At 42.9% G+C, this 25,894-nt stretch overlaps 2 protein-coding genes across 11 annotated transcripts in view; both read right to left on the reverse strand.

Annotated features, from left to right (window-relative positions):
- The window catches only part of LOC115143970 (intraflagellar transport protein 140 homolog), a 52,284-nt gene extending 42,318 nt beyond the window's left edge, over positions 1-9,966 (reverse strand). For 2 of the 6 annotated variants that reach the window (XM_065002392.1, XM_065002390.1), the window contains exons 1-2: positions 1,793-2,042; positions 1,549-1,636 (exon numbers count right to left, since the gene is read on the reverse strand). The gene's annotated coding sequence lies outside the window, so the exon portion shown is untranslated. Of the gene's footprint in view, positions 1-1,175; positions 1,294-1,548; positions 1,637-1,792; positions 2,054-7,056; positions 7,130-7,241 lie in introns of those variants that run through there. The other 4 variants (XR_003865755.2, XR_003865754.2, XM_065002391.1 and 1 more) reach the window with 4 other exon arrangements.
- Positions 9,967-10,048: 82 nt separating this feature from the next.
- On the reverse strand, positions 10,049-24,861 carry LOC115143971 (TEL2, telomere maintenance 2, homolog (S. cerevisiae)). 5 transcript variants are annotated; one of them, XM_065002389.1, is made up of 20 exons: positions 24,600-24,861; positions 24,000-24,353; positions 22,764-23,041; positions 22,514-22,582; positions 22,265-22,412; positions 22,036-22,138; positions 21,868-21,936; positions 21,651-21,792; positions 21,345-21,481; positions 20,082-20,278; positions 19,783-19,871; positions 17,888-17,979; positions 17,681-17,797; positions 16,973-17,044; positions 16,704-16,877; positions 16,478-16,569; positions 14,755-14,854; positions 14,494-14,558; positions 14,264-14,379; positions 10,049-10,763 (listed from the first exon to the last, which is right to left on the reverse strand). In XM_065002389.1, exons 2-20 carry the CDS (start codon positions 24,341-24,343, stop codon positions 10,645-10,647), a joined length of 2,523 nt encoding a protein of 840 aa, XP_064858461.1. In that variant the 5' UTR covers positions 24,344-24,353; positions 24,600-24,861; the 3' UTR covers positions 10,049-10,644. The 5 variants fall into 5 exon arrangements, with proteins under 5 accessions (XP_064858461.1, XP_029540342.1, XP_029540340.1 ...); XM_029684482.1 differs by having other exon boundaries at positions 22,764-23,044; XM_029684480.2 differs by lacking the exon at positions 10,049-10,763 and adding an exon at positions 10,771-11,202 and having other exon boundaries at positions 22,764-23,044; positions 24,680-24,861.
- Positions 24,862-25,894: the final 1,033 nt, after the last annotated feature.

A 25,894-nucleotide genomic window follows, 5' to 3' on the forward strand; every position in this document is an offset into this window, starting at 1 on the left:
GTCCTGTCCCCTTTGCAGATAAGCATCCCCAAAGAATGATGTTTCCACCTCCATGCTTCACGGTTGAGATGATGTTCTTGGGGTTGTACTCATCCGTCTTCTTCCTCCAAACACGGTGAGTGGAGTTTAGACCAAAAAGCTCTAGTTTTGTCTCATCAGACCACATTACCTTCTCCCAATCTTCCTCGATCATCCAGATGGTCATTGGCAAACTTCAGACGGGCCTGGACATGCGCTGGCTTGAGCAGGGGGACCTTGCGTGTGCTGCAGGATTTTAATCCATGACGGCGTAGTGTGTTTCTAATGGTTTTCTTTGAGACTGTGGTCCCTGCTCTCTTCAGGTCATTGACTAGGTCCTGCCGTGTAGTTCTGGGTTGATCCCTCACCTTCCTCATGATCATTGATGCCCCACGAGGTGAGATCTTGCATGGAGCCCCAGACCGAGGGTGATTGACCGTCATCTTGAACTTCTTCCATTTTCTAATAATTGCGCCAACAGTTGTTGCCTACTCACCAAGCTGCTTGCCTATTGTCCTGTAGCCCATCCCAGCCTTGTGCAATTCAAATCACTTCATTTTAAATCCCTAGACCAAGGTCTATCTATGAGATCCTTCGAGAATAAAGCCAAGGTTCTGTGTCTCCGAGTGTCCACTCAGACCAGGATGTTGACTTGGTTGCCATCGGCATTACACTTGACTGATCTCAGGGATCCTAGATTAGAGATCAGGTCCACCAGGTTCTTAGCACTGCACATATAAAAAAATTTTTTTTTAAAAAAATATATATATATATATATATATATATATATAGATATAATATACACACACACACACACTATTGTGACTTATTGAATGAACCCTGAAAATTGTGTTGCAGTATGCAATCAAAGGGATTAGCCTGACTAAGTAGCTTTGGATAAAAGCATCTGCTAAACGGCATATATTATTATATTAGCTATGTTGCAACTAAACATGATGGAGACCAGCAAAACTAAATTGGCCTTTGTAATATCAAGTGGCTCCAGTGGTGACATAATGTTTTCATAACTCATTTATTTATACTGGCTAACGATGCTGATTTGAGACAGAGGTTGTGGCATTACAAGAAATGTGAATTGACTGGAGGTAATAGGGATTTTATATGCTGTGTGTATACCTGCGGGTGAGGTCAAATACCTTGATCATTGTCCTCGTTAAATAAAGGTTAAATGTGTCTGTTCCAACCACCAGGTAGCCCTGACACCCACCGAGCGGCACAGGGTTTCCCTGTCGCTAGCAGTTGCTTCACTTTGCCCTGGGAGGCAGAGCAAGATAGATACACATTGCTTATCTATAATATACGCTACAGAAAACAGCAAAAAACAACACTGAAATAGATTTGAAGCCATATGAGGCAGTATGCATGTGTGTGTGTGCATGCGTATATATGTATTCCCACATGCATGCGTGACTGTGTGTGTGTGTGTGTGTGTGTGTACCAAGTGTGAACAGAAAAGGGTAAGAAGGGAGGGAATGTGGATAGGCAGAGGGTTTCAGATAGGGGACCGACCTGTGGTGTGTGGACCTGGACCCTATTGGGCTCCACAGTGTAGATATTCACAGTACAGCTAAGACCTGGGACTCACACGGGAAATATCCTGGGGACGAGCCGGAGAGGAGGATTCACACAGGGCTTAATAACACTAAGTATCTGTCTTAACAATGCTTATGATAGTGTTATGCAGTGCCATGCTGGTGTTGTGCACTGGTGTTGTGCACAACATGCTGGAGTTGTGACTATTTAAGTACGTTACCCCGTGTTGCGTAGAGTTGTCCCTGAGGATTCGTACACAGTGACCTGCTTCCCGTTCCACCCTGTGACTATGTCCTGAACACACAACACCTAAACATCAGATGCCTAATATTCAAAACGTTTATATGGTAGTAATTTAGCAGATGCTCTTATCCAGAGCGACGTACATTAGTGACTGCATACTTTTTCGTACTGGCCCCTTGTAGGAATCTAACCAACAACCATGGGGTTGCAAGCTCCGTGCTCTACCAACTGAGCCACAGTCATGGTAAGCGCCCGTCGACACCAAGGACAATAATGATAAACTTAACGTAACTATAAAATGTTGGCAAGGATCCACACTAGAGTATTTTTTTATCGTTCCAAAGTACACGTCAATCAAGTGATCGACGCATTCTACCGCTCACTGTAGGCTTATGTGGTAACACAGACAATTCAGTGCCTTCAGGGTGTGTTCATTGTTATAGTGACAACAGCAAATTATAATAAAATGCACATGTAATGACAAATCATATGGAAACTTGTATTTAAAGGTACAATTTCAACAACAAACGTCACTGCTTGCCTCATTGCTCAAGTGGTTTGCAGGTGATTTCCCTTTTTCTAAAGGTTGTCAATAAGTTAGGATCTTCTTTTTCATTGTGCTCAACACTCTGTCTGTCCTATGCAACCATTTGCAATGCATCAGTACAACAATGTTATCATCACTGGTCAAAGTGATCACACCAACGCACTGCACTCTCTCTCCTTAACTTTCCCCAACAGGTTGTTTGGCCTATGCTGTATTTTACATTCAGCAAGTAACAAAACCAAGCCTGCTTCTCCTCAAACAGGCCTATTATAAAAATACATGTCTAACAAGCTATAGTAGCCTATAGCTTTTCCTAGAACTTGACGAGAAGAGGAATAGTGTAGGCTTGTGTAGTCTATAGCCTACTAGGCACAGGAACAGCTGGAAGAGAGAGGCTAGAGATATGCAGCCAAAGTAAGAAGCTAAAAATTTGCTAAATCTTAGGCCATTCATTATCTAAATATTAGGGCTATACATATTTACCTGACAAAGGGCAAGACTAAATTGTAATCAGATTATGAAATGCCACATGCACTGTGTGTCCTCCCAGGCTGTGCACTATGTGTCCCCCCAGGCTGCGCACTGCAGTCCCCGGGCTCCCCTATTGATTAGGCCTACATTTTGACCTAGGCTACAAATACACAACGCAATGAGGAATTGTATTATTGTTTTCAAGTGAGTACACAATTATTGTGTAGGCTGTAAACTGCAGCGAATAACTGCAAAAACACCCTGAGTTTTGAAAGTATGTTTCATTCCAAAATAACTGCCTCGGCTTGATTATGCAACCACTTGGATCAGTTATGGGTCTATTCTCAACCGTTTAAAAGGTCCAGAAAGGTACATTAACAGGCCACTCATATGGTGTTTTTTTGTCAGAAAACTGTACCATATGAAGATATGGGCATCTTCTGATACTGAGATGCACTGTCTGTTGTGGATCATTAGTCTCCCAAGTCGTCCTATAATTAATGTGGCCACCAATATGCTCACATGCCCAGTAATTCAGGAAAGCTCACTGTGTGCTTTGCCCCATCTCCTCTCCCCTCCAGGCGACTATTCCTCACACACCTAAAACGCTTCAATAGAACGGGTGTTTGATTGGTTGATGACATTGTATCGTTGGGGGGGAAATCGCTCTGAAAGTGATCCCAACGATAGCCATCGTTATATTCTCCATTGTTTTTTTAGTTATCGTTGTAGTGTATACGCTGCTGTTCACTTGAATTAGAACAACTTCTACTTTCTTATCGATATACTTATTGTTATAGTTATCGTATTTGGTGTGTATGGACCTTAAGAGATGACCACTCAACACAACTCACATACTCATACCTGCTTGTGTGAGATGGACACAGTTCAAGTGTCATATATTGAGCAGAAACAAATTCCTCTAGCCTCCCTGGCTGGTTACCTTGGTGAAGGGACACATTTATGGGCTGGTTACCTAGTGTAACGAGACACATTTTGGGGTTGGTTACCTTGGTTATGCAGACACCCTTGATGTGCATGTCTGAGCACAGGGTGAGATGGGAGTTGGTGCTGAACATGGTGAGGCTGAGCTGCACAGCAGAACATGGTGATGCTGAGCTGCAGAGCATGGTGAGGCTGAGCTGCACAGCTGCCACCTGCTGGCCGAAATGAGCCGACATGCCGTGCTCACAGAGGATCAGCACTGTGAACACACTGTTGGCAGCCAGCAAGCTCAGGTTGGAGCCCCACTGGAAACTCCACAAGACAATTGTAATCAATCAGACAACACATTATCGTAAAACTTAAACAACATAGTCACTAATATAACTGCACTGTGTCATGGTAATTTCCTGTATTACTAAGTGAAAGGAGAGTTTACAAACCACACACAAGTCAGAGTTATACTTTAAACTTCATCTTTTAATAATATGAGCTTCACCATAGCCCCTTGACTCTCAGATCAATTCAGTGTCTATAAATGAATTCTGAGAGTGTCAACATAATGGCTATTGAGATCTTTTATAGCAAAGATCCACCCCTCCCAACTCACAATGATGAACCACAGGTCTTAGGAAAACTGCACAAAGGAAGACTTTTACTTGAGAGAGGAGTATCCCATAGCCAGACAGCATTAGCTATAAATTATCGTTCAGTTTGGTCTCCTAAACAAAGTTCTTATCTCGTTCTTGGTACAACATAGTACCAAAACATTACCTCATCCAATGGCATATATCAATTGTCAATTCTAGATACTTCCATCTCAAATTACAACCCCTCCTGGACAAGCTCACAGAGAGGAGAGTGAGCCTCTAGATCAAGATAAGGGCAATCAGAGGGGACATACAATGATTCCAGACACTGCCATACTCTTCCCCCAAATGGGAAAAGTAGGGAGTGACGAGCACACAGACATTGTGGAGCCAAGAGATAATTGGTTCCCCCTCAATCATCCCTTCACATGGTTTAAAAGATACTTTCACATATGAAGACAAGCCTGACCTCTCCTCTCTCTGGGCCCCAAGTGACTTTTTCCCCACATAAGCATATTTATGAAAGTAGATAAAACATCTTATTTATCAATGTTACCTAACTAATTCTGATTCTGCTACGACAACTGTCTATGGGAATGGTAATAGTTTTGTGATCACAATTAGTGAAATCAAATGTTTTAGGCCAGGTGTGCCAAATGAAAAAATGCATTGTAAATGAATTGTGATAGGATCTGTCTAAACAAGGTGATGAATGAGGATATAATACACTGTCCCTGTTGTGGCCAAGAGTCAATACAGTATAATGTAGTGTAACACGGTTATATTGGTGATTCACCTTGCCACTATTGTTAAGCCAATGGGTTTTTGGTTTTAGTTTAGTCTTGCCTTCACCTTCTCAACATGGCATCTTATTGGCTGGTTTGCGTGGCTTGCTTACGAGGATGGTTAAGTTAGAATCATCCCATTGAACAAGCACCAAACCAGAGTGTATGAGTGCAGAGATGGATGGTGAGCTGTGCATTGCATGACGTGCAATTTTGTGCCGTTTCTATCAGAATACATTTCCATGACTGGTGCTACAAATTGGAGTCCGTGTCGATGACTGCACACAATGCAAGAAGAGTACTGTTACAGTAGCACTGCAGTAAAGTGGTATACCTGGATCTTAGGTGACAATGCCCTCAATCTCCATGGGTGTATGTAGTTTCTACTGGGCCTGGGCCTTCCATCTTGGTGTTTGGCTGGCTCACCATTCTCCACAGAGCTATACGCCCCCTGTTGGTGCTTGCAGCTAGGATCTCTGAGAAGACGCATGGGGAGTTAGGCAAGGGAGAACGACTATAGGGCTGTGACGTTAAATGGATAACCATGACATTGATGGTTTTGGATGAAAACCATCATGAAAATAAAAACCTACAAAAGCCTTTTAATTTTTTAAATAAAATGTTTTATCTACTTAATTTTAATGTAGATATACTTTACCCATAGTGGGAGTGTTAACTATTTATTATATGGTATTGTTTTGCTAACTTAATCTGTCGATTAAACTGTAATCCTTTATATGTGTGAATAGGAGAGAATCTTTGAAGGCAAATTCAGTTCATTGAGGGGGTGGGGTGAAAAGTGGGGACCGGGGGTACCTGTAGATCCGATAGCCCTTCACCTCTGTCCTTTTTCATTATTATAGTAGATTGGAGGAATGAGGTGAAAAAGATGGCATTTTTGGTTTCATTTCCGTTTCAAACCTAACGACAATGGAGAACCAGATGACTTGGACCAGCCTGTTTGCAGAATATGCACAAAAACCATAGGCTACCTACTAAGAATTCCAGCACCACAAACAAGACATAGATACATGGCGAGCACTGACACTGACATCCCCGGTGAGCGTGCATATTCACTGTCATTATCATTGGGTCAGTGCCTCTTGAAAGTCATATAAAAAAAGATTCTGCTAATCTCTCGGGTCATATAAAGTGTTGTAGAATTGTATGAAATGTTTTTATAAAAGGCCACATTTTTCCCGTGCAAAGCAAAAGAAACATAGGCCTATCTGATATAGCCTAGCCTAAGCCTACTCCACCTCGCGCTGCATTGAACAGTCTTTTTTTGGCAAAAGTGATTTGAGTTAAATTATTATCCTAAATTATGACTATCCAATTTATTAATAACATTAGGAATAGTCAGTTATCTTACATAAGTCTGCAAATGTGATGACGCTTGGAATGCTTTATATTTTTTTATGGTGAAAATGAGCTTCTCCAAACTTGAGACTCAGGATTTGCTGGCAAGAATTTGATTTATTTTACCTTTATTTAACTAGGCAAGTCAGCTAAGAACAAATTCTTATTTTCAATGACGGCGTAGGAACAGTGGGTTACTGCTTTGTTCAGGGGCAGAACAACATAATTTTACCTTGTCAACTCGGGGATTCAATCTTGCAACCTTTCGGTTACTAGTCCAAAGCTCTAACCACTAGATAACACAAACAGATCTGGGACTAGGCTAGTGACTGTATATACACTGTGTAATAGTAATCCATTTAACATAAGTCTACCATAGCACTCAATTAGCACACATTTTCACAACACCAGTAAAGTTCATTCCTACCCAGGCTCTCATCCAGAGAGAGAACATAGTTGTCATCCCTATCCAGTCCCAGAGCCTACAACACAATGTATGTCAGCACCACAATGTATGTCAGCGCAACAGTGAGTGTGTGTGTCTGACCTGATGACCTGTTCCCCTGTAGCTCTGTTGAAACGATATCTGCGCTTCGGCCACTCTTTCCGCTCAGCTTCACCTGTGACAACAGAACACATAAACACACAAAGTCACACTTGAATTGACTGTGCCACTGTAATCTGTGTACGTGACCAATGCAATTTTATTTAAAATTGACTGTGACACTGTACCTTCATGAGCTCCGGGGCTCCCCCCTCAGGTCCCAGAGTGTACTGCGACATCAAAAGGGTTTTCATGATTTCTAGGACGTCTCTCCTCTTCAGATAGAAGAGCTTCTGGGTGGAGCCGTCCACACTGAGCACTGGGCTACTCCTGCCACACTCATTCACACAGTGTACCTTTTCTGGAAATTACAAGATTGTTATAATACTGTCATTGCATCAAATGGTTGCTTTATGCAACAGAATAGGGGATTATTAGAACTATATTATGTCTGTGTGAACGGAGAGTGGGCATCTGGGGCTTAATGCTGACAGTAGATTTACGATACCTTGGGTGATAAACCTAACAAGTCACATTCCATTCATGTGAGGGACGTTGCTCCGGTTTGACTGGAATGTACCAGGGAGAGATGGCTTGGGTATGGATAATGAAAGGAACCTTGTTTTGGCGGCCAGACCCTGGTTTCTACACAATGAGAAAAGTCTTTACAGCAGATACTGTCTGCTGTGAATTATTAGTATCTTTCATAAAAATCTTAACCTTGTGACCCATTCCATACATCTGTTGTTTGTCATGAACATTCAGGAAGATATACTTTGCTATAAAATGCTGTGGCTCAAATCTGCTCGTTGGGCTCTCAACTAATCATCTAGGGGTGGTTCGTCGACCAGCTTCATTATTGCAATAATTAATCAATGTTATTAATACGTTTTGAAAAAAGAAAAATCCTGATTGGTGATTGACCTTGTCTCTAATCATTATTAATTAGTATTTCCACGACAGGACACGGAGTCACAGAGTCAATACACACTCACCAAGGCATGCAGTGACAGTGCTGCTTTAATTTAGCTTCATTACACCAGGCAGCGCACCAAACCTAAACACACACTAACTGTTGAGGGCTTGTTTCAGGGGAATATCTCAGACATGCATGCACGTACACATTCAAACACACACACACACGTAAGGGAACAACGCAGGTAAAAACACTAATAGTTTTCTAACTTCCCAGCCTTCCTCCAGTTGAACATGTCCAGGGCACTCTCGTCCCCACCCACTGCCGCCCGCATCGCCACATCTCTGGGACCAACCACAACCAGTCAGCATCATACACTGGGACAGGAGCTTAGTAGAATGGTTTCCAAAGTATACATTGTCACTCTGACCCTAACCTGAATCCCAGATCTGTTTATGCGGTCTTGCCAAACAATAATCACAGGAGATGGCAAAATAGCTAAGGTCTTTCAAATGTTATTCAAATTAAATCAAATTGTATTAGTCACATGCGCTGAATACAACAGTGAAATGCTTACTTATGAACCCCTAACCAACAACGTAGTTTAAAAATATATATAAACACTATAAAAAAAATATCTAAATAATAATACAAAAATTACAGATAAAAATAAGAAATAAATTAACAAGTAATTCATGAGCAGCAGCAAATAACAATAGCGAGACTATATACAGGGGGGGTACCGGTACAGAGTCAATGTAAGGGGGCACCAGTTAGTTGATGTACACGTGGGTAGTTATTAAATTGACTATGCATGGATGATAACAACAGAGAGTAAGTAGCATGTCACTTATGTGTTGCATCAAGTGACTTGATCAGATAACCAAGCAACATAATAGCTACTACTGCTGCTGCTAAGCAAGTTAGCTATAAACTGCTGGAATGATGTTCCTGACAACTGTAGCTAGCTAGCGACGTTAACTTAGCTAACACAAACAGACCTGGCTGTTCAAAATGGTCCTCTGGTTATTTGTGAGCGTTATGTGGATTACTGGACACAACTAATCGCAAAAGACAGGCTAGCTAAGTAACTTCGCTATGGTAACTAAATCAGCATTGGCTGCAAGCTAACGTTAGCCAGCTAGCTAGCTAACTTAATCCATTGCCATTGGGGCCTGTTGCAAAAATAGCATGCTATGGTTAGCTAACGTTAGCATTAAACTGTCAGAGTTCAAAAGAATAGAGAAGTTACATGAAAATATTTATTATAGGTGCCTTCCAAAAATAGGTAAATAGTCGTGACAACATAAATAGCAAAAGGAAATTCCAGTACTGTGGTTTTGCTCTGCTGTCCTTCTAGTTACCCCGACAACGTCGTCGGAAAGGGTGGGAGGAGTTACGGAAATTACCGATGGTATCGGTGTGTTATGGCATGTGGCTCACAACACAACCTTTCATTTTTACAGGGTTGCTTAAGGCTCCGTAAATAGGCGTCATTGAATACAGAAATAGCTCTCTACTTCAAGTTAATACATATTCCCAGAGCCTGTTAATTTGATTACGTCCATTAGATGCAACATGAACGGTTACTGATTGTATTTTTCTGCCAGACAAAGGTACACAATGTCATTCTCCTCAGGAGGGCAAGGATTTGTAGGTGTTTGACATCTCTCCATGGCCCTGAAACAGAAAGGAGCCAGGAACAATTTACTGAGTAGCCTGGTCTCAGATCCGTTGTGTGCATTCCCAGCTCCTTGACACATTCATTGTCACAGCAAACATGAGAACAAAAGCAGAGTGGCTCCCAGGCTACTGGTTTCTCTCTCTCTCTCTTTATATATATATATTTATTTTATTATGGAGGATTCTGCTGTTTCAGGCAGCTGAAATTAACCTCCCAAATAATCACTTGTTGAGGTACACACAAGTCCACATGCGTGGTCTTTCTCTGGGGGAAGGATGCATGTTGTACACGTGTGTAAGGAAACATAATTTACAGGACTTCCTGTGTAAGCAAACACCTATAGTACAGAGGGATATTCCTGGTCAGGAAAAATAAAAAAAAAGACATCCTCCACAAACATTTTAATACATAATTTATTTTTGTCTAATGACATCCTCCTTTCCAGTCTTGGTATGTTTCAACTGCTTAATGAATTAGTTTGTGTGTGTGTCTGCAAGTATACACAGTGTACAAAACATTAGGAACACCTGCTCTATCCATGACAGACTCAATCCAGATGAAAGCTATGGTCCCTTACATGTGATTGATTGAAATCCAGTATCTATGAAGCCCTTTTTACATCAGCCGATGTCACAAAGTGCTACACAGAAACACAGCCTAAAACCCCAAACAATGCAGTGTATGTGTAACACTGTTCCACACTCCTCCTCCTTTGGCATACATTTATTAATTTCAGGATATGGTGGGGATGCAGCGCCTGTAGCTCTAGCTTAAAGGACATCCTTCAGTGTCCAGGATCCGTAACATCCTAGGGCTTTCTGCCAGCCAGTTCCTGTTGGCAAGCATAATTTGTACTCATGTCACAATCAGTGTCCTAAAGCAGGTCACTACCAATACACCGGCAGTCACAACCAATACACTAGCTGTTTGTTGCCTTTTGTACACCAGAGGGATAGGACTTCAAGGTCCACTGTGTATCATCATGTTGTGATCATGACTGCAGGACCAGTGCAGCAGGGTTCATTTCAGTCTTCAGACTCTTCTCCAGCAGCACCAGGCTCTGCACGGCCAGGTTCCTGCAGTCTGTATCAGGGTCCCCTTCAGCTACGTCTGTCAACAGCACAACAGGTTGGACCATGAGTATCATTATTACGGTAAACAGGTAGAAATGAACCATAAAGAACAATGAGGCTGTTCAGGCAATAAAACAAGCATGTATTTTTTTTAAATGAAAGGCTTTTTAAAAATGCAACAGTTGATTCACATTGAAAACCCAAGCATTCATGATTCTGTAACATTTTTAACATTCATGTGTCTTCTGGACTATTGGTAATGTCCTTGGGAGAATTTCCATTTCCATTGATGAGTGAATGGCGTCACAGACAGTCTGCACAGGACAGGATATCCTGGATTCCCTCCATTTCCCAGCAATGCTCACCCCAGCTGTGTGTGTGTGTGTGTGCGTGTGTGTTCTCAGATTCACACACACTGAGCAGCTGCATGAACATTCTGGACTGTGCTCTTTTTAACCACATTCTTCTGGTCATCCCTAAAATACACATAACCCAAGGTCAGCCCTGAATGATGTCATCAAAGGCGTGTAAAACTTACAGCGCTAATGTGACAATGGTAGGCTTAGGGTCAGAAATACCCTGAAAACAATGCCATTTTCAGTTCATCAACAAAATCCTTATATTTGAGAAGTGGGACTGCAATGTGGCGACAGCAAAGGAGTCATACTACATTAAACTGATGTGCGGTGAGCTTTTTAGCGCCAGTGGCAGCTTAAGCATCACCCAAGTAGGTGCTGCCCATTAGTAGGAGTGCGCAAACCTAATCCAGTGTGGATGCAGAGAAGCTGAGGAGGACTGAGGATGAATGCAAGTTGACACGGCTCGGGCTGGTACACGAGCTAACCAGACCATTATACCAAACCAAATTGTTTTTGTCACATTAGCCGAATAGAACAGGTGTAGACCTTACAGTGAAATGCTTACAAGCCAATAACTTCTTGGTGACGGAGCAGTATTTTCACGTCCGGATGAAATGCATGACCAAATTCAACTGCATGCTACTCATCCCCAGAAGATAAGATATGCATATTATTAGTAGACTTGGATAGAAAACACTCTGAAGTTTCTAAAACTGTTTGAATCATATCTGTGAGTATAACAGAACCTATTTAGCAGGCGAAACCCCGAGGACAAACCATTCAGATTGTATTTTTATTTTTAGGTCACTCTTTTCAATGGGTTTTCATTGGGAATCCAGATTTCTAAGGGACCTTCTTGCAGTTCCTATCGCTTCCACTGGATGTCAACAGTCTTTAGAAATTGGTTGAGGTTATTCCTTTGTGTAATGAAGAAGTACGGCCATCTTGAACGAGGGTCACTTGAAGTGTACTGTTAGAGGCGCGTGACCAGAAATGTAGCTATAGTTTGTTTTCCTTCTTATTTACATAAAAAAATACCTAAAGTTGTATTACAAAAGTAGTTTGGAATGTTTTGGCAAAGTTTACAGGTAACTTTTGAGATATTTTGTAGTCACGTTGAGCAAGTTGGAACCAGTGTTTTTCTGGATCAAACGCGCCAAATAAATGGACATTTTGGATATATATCGACGGAATTAATCGAACAAAAAGGACCATTTGTGATAATTATGGGACATATTGGAGTGCCAACAAAAGAAGCTCATCAAAGGTAAGGCATGAATTCAAATTTTATTTCTGCGTTTTGTGTCGCCGCTTGCAGGGTTGAAATATGGTTTCTCTCTTTGTTTACGGAGGTGCTATCCACAGATAATAGCATCGTTTGCTTTCGCCGAAAAGCCTTTTTGAAATCTGACATGTTGGCTGGATTCACAGTAGCTTTAATTTGCTATCTTGCATGTGTGATTTAATGAAAGCTAGATTTTTTAGTAATTTATTTGAATTTGGCGCTCTGCATTTTCCCTGGCTTTTGGCCAGGTGGGATGCTAGCGTCCCACATATCCCAGAGGTTAACCAACAATGCACTTACAAAAAAAAGTGGAGGAAAAACTAGGTGTAAAAAAATGAAAATAACATCATTAAAGAGCAGCAGTAAAATAACAGTAGCGAGGCAATATACAGGGGGTACCAGAAGAGAGTCAACGTGCAGGGGCACAGGTTAGTCGAAGTAATATGAACAAGTAAACTCAGCAAAAAAAGAAAAGTCCCCTTTTCAGGACCCTGTCTTTCAAAGATAATTTATAAAAATCCAAATAACTTCACAGATCATTGTAAAGGGGTTAAACAGTTTCCCATGCTTGTTCAATGAACCATAAACAATTAATGAACATGCACCTGTGGAACGGTCGTTAAGACACTTAACAGCTTACAGACTGTGGGCAATTAAGGTCACGGTTATGAAAATTTAGGTCACTAAAGAGGCCTTTCCACTGACTCTGAAAAACACCAAAAGAAAGATGCCCAGGGTCCCTGCTCATCTGCATGAACGTGCCTTAGGCATGCTGCAAGGAGGCATGAGGACTGCAGATGTGGCCAGGGCAATAAATTGCAATGTCTGTACTGTGAGACGCCTAAGACAGCGCTACAGTTAGACAGGACGGACAGCTGATCATCTTCGCAGTGGCAGACCACCTGCACAGGATCGGTACATCCGAACGTCACACCTGCAGGACAGGTACTGGATGGCAACAACAACTGCCTGAGTTACACCAGGAATGCACAATCCCTCCATCAGTGCTCAGACTGTCCGCAATAGGTTGAGAGAGGCTTAACTGAGGGCTTGTAGGCCTGTTGTAAGGCAAGTCCTCACCAGCAACAACATCATCGCCTATGGGCACAAACCCACCGTCGCTGGAACAGACAGGACTGACAAAAAGTGCTCTTCACTGACGAGATGCAGTTTTGTCTCACCAGGGGTGATGGTCGGATTTGCATTTACCGTCGAAGTAATGAGGATTACACAGAGGCCAAAACTTTGTGAAACATAAGATAGAGTTTTTAATGTCCCATTGGTAGGATATTAGTGATCGTAGTTTGTCTATTTTGTTATCCAATGATTGTACATTGACTAATAGTACTGATGTTAGAGGCAGATTACCCACTCATCCTTAAAAGGCACCCGACATCTCCGTCTCTTTCTCATGCGAATCACGGGATTTGGGCCTTGTCGGGTGTCTGAAGTAAATCCTTCGCGTCCGACTCGTTACAGAAAAATTCTTCCAATACGAGATGAGTAATCGATGTCCTGATATCTAGAAGCTCTTTTCGGTCATGAGACAACGGCAGTAACATTATGTACCAAATAACTTACAAATAATGCAAAAAAACACAATAGAACAATTGGTTAGGAGACCGTAAAACGGCAGCCATCTCCTTCGGCGCCATTATCCAGCGGCCAAGTGAATTTTCAAAGTTGTTTATGTTCTGTGTACTGCAATTCAGCTTTAGCTGCCAAGTACAGCCTACATGTAATCATAATAAACTACTACTAATGTCAAACTCTACTCCCTGAATTCACTGGGTGAGACAACTCCGTCAAGTATGTTGAGATAAAGTAGTCTGGTCTCTACTCTTGTATATAGTAACATAAGTGATACTTTATTGTTCTGCCCTGTATTCTCACCTGCCAGCCATGCTCTGGTCTCAAACAGCTGATCACTGAGCTCCACCAGCAAACTCTGACTGGGCATGCTCAGAAAGACGGAGCAGACAGCAAATAGGACTCCTCGCCGCACCATCCTATGTTGGAAATACAGAGGTTGGGTAAGCCATAGACCAGTTGGACAAAAGACCTTCCTTCCTACCCACACTCAAACAGTTTCCTATTTATGACGCGTGTATAGATATACTCACTGGTCAACGTGGTAGCGTACGGCCCAGACAAAATCCAACAGAGCTCTGCCCATCTGAGTGGCCACCTGCAAAACACCAGACAACCCATTCAATCACATAGTCAAGTCACAGCAATGGGGATAATTTCTGAGGTGACATTATGCTATGCAGTAGCGAATAATAGACATGTTTTAGACACCTAACTGAGCCAAATACTAGCCTAGTCAAAGCAAGGGAGACATTTTATGAGGTGACACCAGAAGAAATCAAGTTGTAGCCTACCGGAGCATTGACTGCTAGGTGCATGAGGAGTCCCAGCGTGTGGATCAGTCTCCCCAGAACCAGGTGGTCACCGCCCAGCAGGTCAAAGGTCACCTGAGGCCTAGGAGTCAAGGTCAAGGAGAAATGTTAGTATTGGAACAACAATGTTGTTCACTTGCATACAAGAACTCAAATACAATTGTGTAGCACAAAAGGTGTGACACAAATAAACTGCTTCAAATGAAGAATACTGTATCACACGCACACACTCTCTCACATTGCCTCACACTCATTTGCTAGGGACCCATACACATAGTGGGGCAATAAAGTATTTAGTCAGCCACCAATTGTGCAAGTTATCCCACTTAAAAAGATGAGAGAGGCCTGTCATTTTCATCATAGGTACACTTCAACTATGACAAACAAAATTAGAAAAAAAAATCCAGAAAATCACATTGTAGGATTTTTAATGACTTTATTTGCAAATTATGGTGGAAAATAAGTATTTGGTCACCTACAAACAAGCAAGATTTCTGACTCTCACAGACCTGTAACTTCTTCTTTAAGAGGCTCCTCTGTCCTCCCTTCGTTACCTGTATTAATGGCACCTGTTTGAACTTGTTATCAGTATAAAAGACACCTGTCCACAACCTCAAACAGTCACACTCCAAACTCCATTATGGCCAAGACCAAAGAGCTGTCAAAGGACATCAGAAACCAAATTGTAGACCTGCACCAGGCTGGGAAGACTGAATCTGCAATAGGTAAGCAGCTGGGTTTGAAGAAATCAACTGTGGGAGCAATTATTAGGAAATGGAAGACATACAAGACCACTGATAATCTCCCTCGATCTGGGGCTCCACGCAAGATCTCACACCGTGGGGTCAAAATGATCACAAGAACGGTGAGCAAAAATCCCAGAACCACACGGGGGGGACCTAGTGAATGACCTGCAGAGAGCTGGGACCAAAGTAACAAAGCCTACCATCAGTAACACACTACGCCGCCAGGGACTCAAATCCTGCAGTGCCAGACGTGTCCCCCTGCTTAAGCCAGTACATGTCCAGGCACGTCTGAAGTTTGCTAGAGAGCATTTGGATGATCCAGAAGAAGATTGGGAGAATGTCATATGGTCAGATGAAACCACAATATAACTTTTTGGTAAAAACTCAACTCGTCGTATTTGGCGGACAACGTGGCTGGGTCTTTCAGCATGACAATGATCCCAAACACACCGCCCGGGCAACGAAGGAGTGGCTTCGTATGAAGCATTTCAAGGTCCTGGAGTGGCCTAGCCAGTCTCCAGATCTCAACCCCATAGAAAATCTTTGGAGGGAGTTGAAAGTCCATGTTGCCCAGAAACAGCCCCAAAACATCACTGCTCTAGAGGAGATCTGCATGGAGGAATGGGCCAAAATACCAGCAACAGTGTGTGAAAACCTTGTGAAGACTCACAGAAAACATTTGACCTCTGTCATTGCCAACAAAGGGTATATAACAAAGTATTGAGATAAACTTTTGTTATTGACCAAATACTTATTTTCCACCATAATTTGCAAATAAATTCATAAAAAATCCTACAATGTGATTTTCTGGATTTTCTCTTCTCATTTTTTTCCTTCATAGTTGAAGTGTACCTATGATGAAAATTACAGGCCTTTCTCATCTTTTTAAGTGGGAGAACTTGCACAATTGGTGGCTGACTAAATACTTTTTTGCCCCACTGTACATTCCAACACATTACCTGTCATAGTTTCTGAGCAGAGGGAAGAAGAAGTGGCCAGCAACAGGGGCATAACGGTTTGGGGTGGGCTTGGCTGGGGGGTGAGTGACACCCTGAAATGAGGGCAGAACAAAACCAATCTTAACATTGATCAGGAATCAGATTTAGCTACTGTATTGTTAGTCTTAATTCCAGTATTATTTAAAAGGCAAAGAAATAACTTTATTGAAACTGTTGTGCAGCCTACCTTACTGAGCCGTTTGGTCTTACTCTGAATCCGCCTCTCCACCACTTGTCGCCAGTGTATGGGGTCATCGCCGGGGTAAAGGGGTGTATTCATGGTAACCCGCTGAATGGCCTTGGATGGACCTCCTTTGTCAGTGATTGGTTGAGAGAGCTCCTGCGCAGACATAATGAGGACCTGACACAGGGGAGATAAATAAATGGTTATGAAGCCTTTGTAAAAGGCATTCTACATTCACAGAAGATACTAGGGAGGAACAGTGTTCTCTTCACCTCTAAAATATCCAGCCGTTGTCGTATACTGTAATTCATGGAGTAGAACTCTGTGGTCAGATACTCAGTCACCTGTGAATGAAACGGATGAGAATTAAAAAGGACATGGTGTATTTAGCAGTGAATATTGACCATACACACCGACTGTACAAAACATTAGGAACACGTTCCTGATATTGAGCGGCACCCCCTTTTGCCCCAGAACAGCCTCAACTCATAGGTGCATGGACTCTACAAGGTGTCGAAAACGTTCCACAGGGATGCTGTACTCCATTGCTTCCCACAGTTGGCTGTCCAGATGGCTGGATGTCGGTTTGTGTGGTGGACCATTCTTGATACAAACGGGAAACTGTTGAGTGTGGAAAAACCCTGCAGCGTTGTAGTTCTTGACACACGCCTGGCACCTACTACCATACCCCATTCAAAGCCACATAAATAGTTTGTCTTACCCATTCACCCTCTGAATGGCACACACACAATCCATGTCTCAATTGTCTCAAAATTCCTTCTTTAACCGGTCTCCTCCCCTTCATCTACACTGATTGAAGTGGATTTAACAAGTGACATCAATAAGGGATTATAGCTTTGCCTGGATTCATCTGGTCAGTCTGTCATTGAAATAGCAGGTGTTCCTAATGTTTTGTACACTCAGTGTATGAAACTAAACTATAATATAAAAAGGTAGAAGATTAAGGTGAAATATCTTACGGGGACAGAGTCGGTGACAGTGAGGGCCACCATAGCAGCCTGCCTGAGACTCAGGAAACCCACAGTGTTGTACCTGTCCTCCATGTGCAGCAGCACCTTGCTCAGTTCAACACTGACCTGAGGAGCGACAAACATTAAGGGAACGACTATAACAAGGGAACTATATGCTTATCATTTTAATGTAGTAAACAGTGTGTGACCTCTCACCTCTCGAGCTGTAGAAGTGTTCTTCCTCACCAAGCCCTCAATGGCTCTCAGACTGAGATCCACCCTCACTGGGTCCTCAGATGAGAGGAAGGCTGGGGAGAAATGGATGGAAGGATGAACGAACCAATCATTTAACAAGTTAGTAAAATAAAGAGAGCATTGGTAAGCTTAATGGGAAAGGGGGACACCTAGTCAGTTGCACAACTGAATGCATTCAAAAGACACTTGCACATATGAGCAATCTTTTTTACAGGTACATGGTAACAGTTGAATAAAATGAGAAACAAGAAGAAACCTGCACACTGCTCTTTAAAAAGCTTTCATTCATATTCACATTACAACATAACATACATAGGCATTTCATCATTAAGACATTCAGGAAATAATGTCTGGAGGGTGAAACTCCCAAAATATTATATTTTGCTCAGAGTACTATTTATATCTTACCTTCCTCTACGCCACAAAATCTTTTTTTTTAAAGTTAGAAATGTCATGTTTCAGGTCATTAAAATGTTCTGGACTGGATAATCCCTGTCGTTTCTCCTGATTTATCGTTTATGTTCACAAATTCTGTTTGAGAGGACGGGTTTTACATACATAACAGTCGACGACACAAACAACTGGATTCGTTCTCTCTTTCATTCCCTGCCTCCAGTCCACTTACCGATATCTGAACAAGAGAGCCTCATCGAAATTGCAACAAGCAGTTCTGTGAAAATGTAATTTAATCAGAAGCCTGCCAGATCTCTGGATTGGGCTGTGCTCAGAGTATCCTGCCTTGGCAAATCGCACTGTTAAGACACAGCAACCACGTACCTATGTGAGAGTGGATTTTCAGCCCTCACTAGCATGAAAACTAAATAAAGGGACAGACTGTATGTGGAAAATGAAAGACAGACTCTCCAAAACAACCCAACATTAGAGTTATGTGCATCCTTTCAAGCACACCATTAACCTGTGGTGAATTTTCGATGAACAAATAAAGTTTTATATGTAAGATGGCTAAATAAAAGAGCAAAATGATTGATTTATTATTATATTATTATTTGTGCCCTGGTCATATAAGAGCTATTTGTCACTTCCCACGAGCCAGGTTGTGACAAAAACTCACTCATTCTTATGTTTAATAAATGTATTGAATAGTGTGTGTGGCAGGCTTACAATGATGGCAAAAAACAACATTTCAGAGTGCGCTGATCATGGTGCTAGAGGGGGTACGCAGCTGGAGGTTATATGTTAAGGGGAACCACTGGCCTAGGCTATCCTACACAATTGCGCACAGCAGCCTAGACTCCGTGTCCAATTCGACACACAGAAACATGAAAACATTAACACGTTACATTAATGCTTTCTCTGTTAAACCTTGTAGACATGGCTGTAACTCCAGCAGAAAATAGCAGATAATCAACATAAATTAAGGGGTATTGGATTGGATCCAACTGACTTCACTGGCGCAATGAACAAGACATCAAAATATTCTGGACATTCTTACAAACACTGTTTTTCATATCTAAAAAATGCAACTCGTAGACTTTACACAGGCTACTGGTACCGATCACACTTTCAGTCTAAAATGAAGGAAACGAATGCAGGGCATTTTTCTTAATCTTATATAATATTCTGCCCATATAAACAAACATAATTTTAGAGCATAAATTAACCTAATATATATATATATGATAGGTTTAAATGAGTTAACCCACAGAAGACATATGAAAGCCTTCACAAGTTTCTCCACAGAGCCCTCAATGCAACGCGTTCCCTAGCCAGTTGCGCACACGTGGGCGAGGACGAAAGACAAAGGAGTTCGCTTCCGCTGCAGCTTTTGCTGTAAAATACAACACGTTGCTTCGTCCATCTCCCACCCATGGAGAGACCTATATACTGTATCTTACCCTCCAGACAGTCTCGGAGGTAGCGAGGTGGGGCAGCTTGGCTCATCTCCTGGTCAGCTGACATGTCATAGGGGGTGAGCTCATCATCACTGGTTCAAACACACACAGGACAGGGTCATAGAGCCTAATCGATACAACACTACAAAACCATGCCTTCTTAACTGTCCATGGGAAGATTGTAGTGATTTTAATTAAATATAAAACTTCAGTCTCAGACAGGATTATGTTAATACATGTAGTGTATAACAAGAGGTATTACAGAGTCTTATGGGTTTGATTATGATAATAGTATCTCTTACCTATCCAGCTCTGAGTCTGGGTCAGCTCCTGATTTCTGAGCCACGGAAGCAGCCTGGGATGGTACTGCCTGAGAGGGTACTGTCTTCCCTTTGACGCCTTGAGGAAGATCCAATCTGTCATCAAGCAGCTCTGTTTCTTCCTCAGACAGTGGAGTCATCAGTGAGAGCAGCTCCTCGGTCTCCTCATCATGCTCATACTGAGCGGGAGAAACACAACAAATGAACACACACCCTTTCCGGAGTCCTACACAAGACTCATAACAAGACAGACATAGCCTATCTCCTTTCTTTAAAGTGCACTGATCTGAACAGTAAATAGGAGAAAGCATTATGGTATTTGTTTTCACCCGTTCAGTTCTTTCAGGTCAGTATGAGCAGAGAAAAGAAAAATAGGGACAGTGAGCCACTTCAGACTATAGAGATGCACCCAAAGCATTGTCCTCCTCCCAGAGCGCTAAGAACCTTGGCGTGATCCTGGACAACACCCTGTCGTTCTCAACTAACATCAAGGCGGTGGCCCGTTCTTGTAGGTTCATGCTCTACAACATCCGCAGAGTACGACCCTGCCTCACACAGGAAGCAGCGCAGGTCCTAATCCAGGCACTTGTCATCTCCCGTCTGGATTACTGCAACTCGCTGTTGGCTGGGCTCCCTGCCTGTGCCATTAAACCCCTACAACTCATCCAGAACGCCGCAGCCCGTCTGGTGTTCAACCTTCCCAAGTTCTCTCACGTCACCCCGCTCCTCCGCTCTCTCCACTGGCTTCCAGTTGAAGCTCGCATCCGCTACAAGACCATGGTGCTTGCCTACGGAGCTGTGAGGGGAACGGCACCTCAGTACCTCCAGGCTCTGATCAGGCCCTACACCCAAACAAGGGCACTGCGTTCATCCACCTCTGGCCTGCTCGCCTCCCTACCACTGAGGAAGTACAGTTCCCGCGCAGCCCAGTCAAAACTGTTCGCTGCTCTGGCCCCCCAATGGTGGAACAAACTCCCTCACGACGCCAGGACAGCGGAGTCAATCACCACCTTCCGGAGACACCTGAAACCCCACCTCTTTCAGGAATACCTAGGATAGGATAAAGTAATCCTTCTCACCCCCCTTTAAAAGATTTAGATGCACTATTGTAAAGTGGCTGTTCCACTGGATGTCTTAAGGTGAACGCACCAATTTGTAAGTCGCTCTGGATAAGAGCGTCTGCTAAATGACTTAAATGTAAATGTAAATGCAAAGCCTTGGGAAAGGTGCCATACAATACTGTACTTCGAATTTCAGTTTGGCTCCATTGACATCCATGCGGGAGCTGAGACACTCCCCCACCACCATGCCCATGCGCCTCACACGGACTACACTGCTGTCCAGGTGGCTCTGCATCCCTCCCAACATGCACTGCAGCAGCTCTGACAGGGAGGAAGGAGAAAGGACAACAGAGTCGTGTTTGATTGGGCAGGATTTTTAAAAATATTAAATGCCCAAATGAACATAACCCAGAGACGGACAGGACAGAAAGTAGTGTGAACACCTCTGACCGTGTTACATAATACTGTGGCGTAGTTTTCGGAGTGTTACCTGAGCGTAGCTCCTGTAGCTCTGCATCACTCAGTAGTCCCACACACAGCAGCAGAGCCCGGCTCACATAGAGCTGCTGCTCCAGAGGGGTGTGTCTGACTGCACTGGGGTTAGCCCAGGCCTGGCACAGCGACCGCAGCACCTGGACACAGTCAATAACATGCTCATAAATACCCATATATCATCACAACACAAGTCTTATACGTTGTACACTCACCTGTATAAGTAGTGGCCTTCTCTCCCTGTCCTGAGCCAGGTAGCCTAGAAGAATGCTCAACACACGAGTCTGGGAGAAAGTAAGTTAAACACTTCAGCTATAACAGAAGCTTTTTCAATTTCCAAAAATGATAGATTGACTAGACTCACCATGAGTTCACCGTCTCACCTCATATTTGTATTGAAGCAGCAGCAGTTTATGGGTGATGACAAACTGGGCCTTTTTGTTCTTCAACACCAGGTTCCCCATGATCCTGGACAGAGCATCAGGTCTAGGGGAAAAATAACACTTACATTACGAGAGAAAGGGGTAAATGCGGTGCAGTAAAAAGTATGTTTTTGACACCTTTTGATAACTTCTAGCTATCTCCCACCTGTTGATGGGAGACATCCCTCACCTGTTGACAGCCTGCACCATCCCAGTGAGCACGCTCTCCAGCCAGCGCTCTGGGACATTCTCCAGCAGCTTCCAGCACACCCTTTGCCACACCATGTCTGAAAGCGTGCAGGAGGAGAGGTGAGGGGCCAGCACCCCAAATACTAACCCTGCAGAGAGAAGCACACAATTATGAAACATTTCTGATGATACAATGGGAAAGTGTTACAGTTGACAATCATCAATGCAGGAGGAACACAGCCTTGCTTACCACTGTGTCCCTGAACACAGGCCTTCCCCAGTGCCTGGGCCACAAAAGTCAGAGAGCAGTCTTTTCTATCTGGGAACAACAGTGTATTGACAGTGAGTTACACACATAATAAAATACATTTCCAATAAGACAGTTAAAGTCAAAACAGCCATAAATAGGCCCATAATCAGAAAGTACTGTCTTATATTAAAAAAGTACTATCTTCTGCATTATGTAAAGTAGACATAAACTGATGAATGGGCACACAAACCTCTCAGAGCCTGACAGGTTCTCTCTAGCACAGTGAGCATTTCTCTGGCCAATAGGCGGTAGTACTGCTGGGGGAGGAAGATGGTCTTGTTGTGGTGGTGCAGCTGGTTGGCAGTCAGGTCAGGCAGAGCCACCAGGCGGCTCAGCAGGGTCTCTCTGAGCTGGGGAGAGTCGGAGGGACCCGTCCCCTGACAGCGGGTCCACAGTAGGACTGTCAGACGACCACTCTGAAGGAACCGCTCTAGGATGCTGACTAAACGGTCCAGACCTGCACTGGGGCTGCTGGAGATAGATGATCACACACATTCATGCACACCAAAACACACACACAAACAAGGAGAATCAGTCAGAGAAATGTACAAGATGAGTATATCATTACCACACAGGTCACCGGCAGCAAAGACACAGTTATTCACAGTATCAAGTAGCCCATTATATTGACTATCAATGCATTGTAATGCATCAATGTCAATTTCCCAATCCTGTCTCGCTGTCGCATAGAATGTGTAAACAGCCCAGATGCTCTGTTTAGACATTACCAGTCCTCACTTATGGTTTTGGAAACCTTTGGAAATGTAATATTATCGAGTAACCTTTCAAAAGTTTGGGGTCACTTAGAAATTGAATTGTTTTTGAAAGAAAAATCGCATTTTATGGCCATTAAAATAGATTAGAAATACAGTGTAGACATTGTTAATGTTGTAAAAGACTGTTGTAGCTGGAAACGGTTGATTATTTATGAAATATCTACAGAGGCCCATTATCAGCAACCATCACTCCTGTGTTCCAATGGCATGTTGTGTTAGCTAATCCAAGTTGATCATGGACATAGTTTTAACAAATCCCACACCGCCATATTTCCATGTAACAGCAACTTTCCAGCTTGTTTACGGGAACAGAGGCAACCGCCTGTTCTTATTAGTTATCCAGTATCTCTGAACACCTTTGTGTAATGGAAGAAGACAGAAAAGGGTAACTGAAAAACACTGTCCGCTGCAACCTGTTTAGAAGGTGTACAGTGCGTATATATTTTATATTTGTACAATTATTTCTCGATGATATTAAAGTTAACTTCCAAAGGATTCCAAAACGACTTGCACTATTAACGTTTAGACATATAGTGTTGGGATTGTTGTATACATTGGCCGCGCTGTGGTCCATGGTTCAAATGAGTATGGCCCTTTGGATTCTAAAAGACTAAGTATCCACTATTAACATCTTCAAACATTTTTCTCACCTCATTGAGCTGATACCATCCATCAGCACTAACAGAGTCTGGTCTGGAGGACCTCGGAGGAACAAACCATCCCACAATTCTGTGCACTGGGCAACGGTAAGAAGCTGGAGCCAATCAGCATTGATGTTACTGATGAGAAACTGTAGGGTCCTGGTGTAGTGGGCTCGACTGAACTCTGCTCGCTGAGCTGATGTAATTGTACTCTGAGGCCCATCGTCCAGGTAACTGGTTAGTGTGTGTAGAGTTTTGGTCACCTCTTCCTTCTCTTTGGAGGTAGTGAGAGTTCGGACGCATTGGCCCACTGAGAGTCGAACTTCAACATCTGGGGTTAGGGACTGCATCATTCTCCAGCACCTGTTGGAGACAAGATTAGTTTATATAGTTCGTGTTCTACCAATACTTTCAAATCACTGCTAGCTAGCTTCCTACCTAGGTAACGTTACATAAAAAATGCATAAATCTGTTAACAATGAGATTTTATTTAGCTAACTACTGACAGCCTGATCACTTAATTGCTATTATTGGACCAATTAACAACAGACGTCAATAGAAGAGGTCCTATCTTGGGATACTGATTATTAAAGATGATTAGGCACTCACCTGAATGTTTAGCTAACTAGCCAGTAGCCACCATTAGCCAGAATAACAGGTTGTAATTCCCACATCTCTGGTCTACTCACCGGGTGATAAACGACACATTTGAAACGGTTTCACGCTGTGAATTAAATTAATTGGACAAATACTGCAGCCCAAAACAAACTAAAGTTCAAACTGCTTTAAAAACAACCTATATTCTTCTAGCTAGTCTTTTTCACGATACCAAATAAAAAAACGCCTGCTGCGCAAAATGAGTGCGCTAACAAAAAATGTCCGTACTGGATAAAAGTACACAATATGTATCAAGAAAAGTTCCGTGTGAGGACTTTTGAGTTACATTCAACAGGCCAACATGTTTGTAACAAGTCAGACTTTTTAATGAGACTTTTATTTTATTCTGAGTGAACCTGAATTGAAAACATTGCATAAACATACCAGTGTAAGTAAATATTCAACATCCAGAGGTAGGCGGCTACTTTCCACAATATAAAAATTAAATGATAACATTGTACTGGTCATATAAAACTCAATATTGTACTAAATATGTTTTATTGTACAAGCCTCTCCTAGCCCTATCAGACGAAGTGGTCAAACTGGCCAAGAGGAATATGGCTGCTGTACAGCTGTGCTAGGAATGATCCTTTACTCCAGTATCTCTCCTCCTCAGAACTGTTGAATGATGCCAGAATATCCTCCATCTCCTCCTTCCAAAGCACATCCATCCTCGGGTTCATTTCCATGAACCGTTGGGCTGTTAACCGCACACTGCCCAAGCCTATTCCAACCACAGGGACCACTGGTATACCTGACACCATCATGGCTACCATCAGAGGACACACAGGCCCTATCTGTTCCAACACCCGCTTGTCATAGGTGGGGGTTTGTGGTACCTTTATCGGTGGTGGCAACCATGGAGCCCCCTTATACTGCATGGTATGGTAGTGATCTCCATGGGAGAGGGGATAATTGTAGAAGTTTCCATACTGTTGCTCAGTATGAGAGGAGGGTGTATAGCCAGTATAGCTAGGAGTTTGCTGTTCCCAGGGGGCAGAGGCTTGTTGTGGGCTCTGGTAGTACATGTCCATAGCCAGCAGGTGGTTATGATGGGTTGGAGATGAAGGGCTCCAGTATTGATAAGGCTGAGAGTGGAAAAAGGCAGGGACCTTGCTGGAGAGGTTCTGGGGATGGACAAGATCTCCATGGGACAGCGGAGTTGGGGATAGAGGGGGAAAGGCTTCCTCTGCATAGAATGGGTTACACAAGAGAGAGCTAGGTCAAACTATTGTATTAGACAGTTG

The sequence above is a fragment of the Oncorhynchus nerka genome, linkage group LG16 (genome assembly GCF_034236695.1).
Source record: "Oncorhynchus nerka isolate Pitt River linkage group LG16, Oner_Uvic_2.0, whole genome shotgun sequence".
Lineage (NCBI taxonomy): Eukaryota > Metazoa > Chordata > Actinopteri > Salmoniformes > Salmonidae > Oncorhynchus > Oncorhynchus nerka.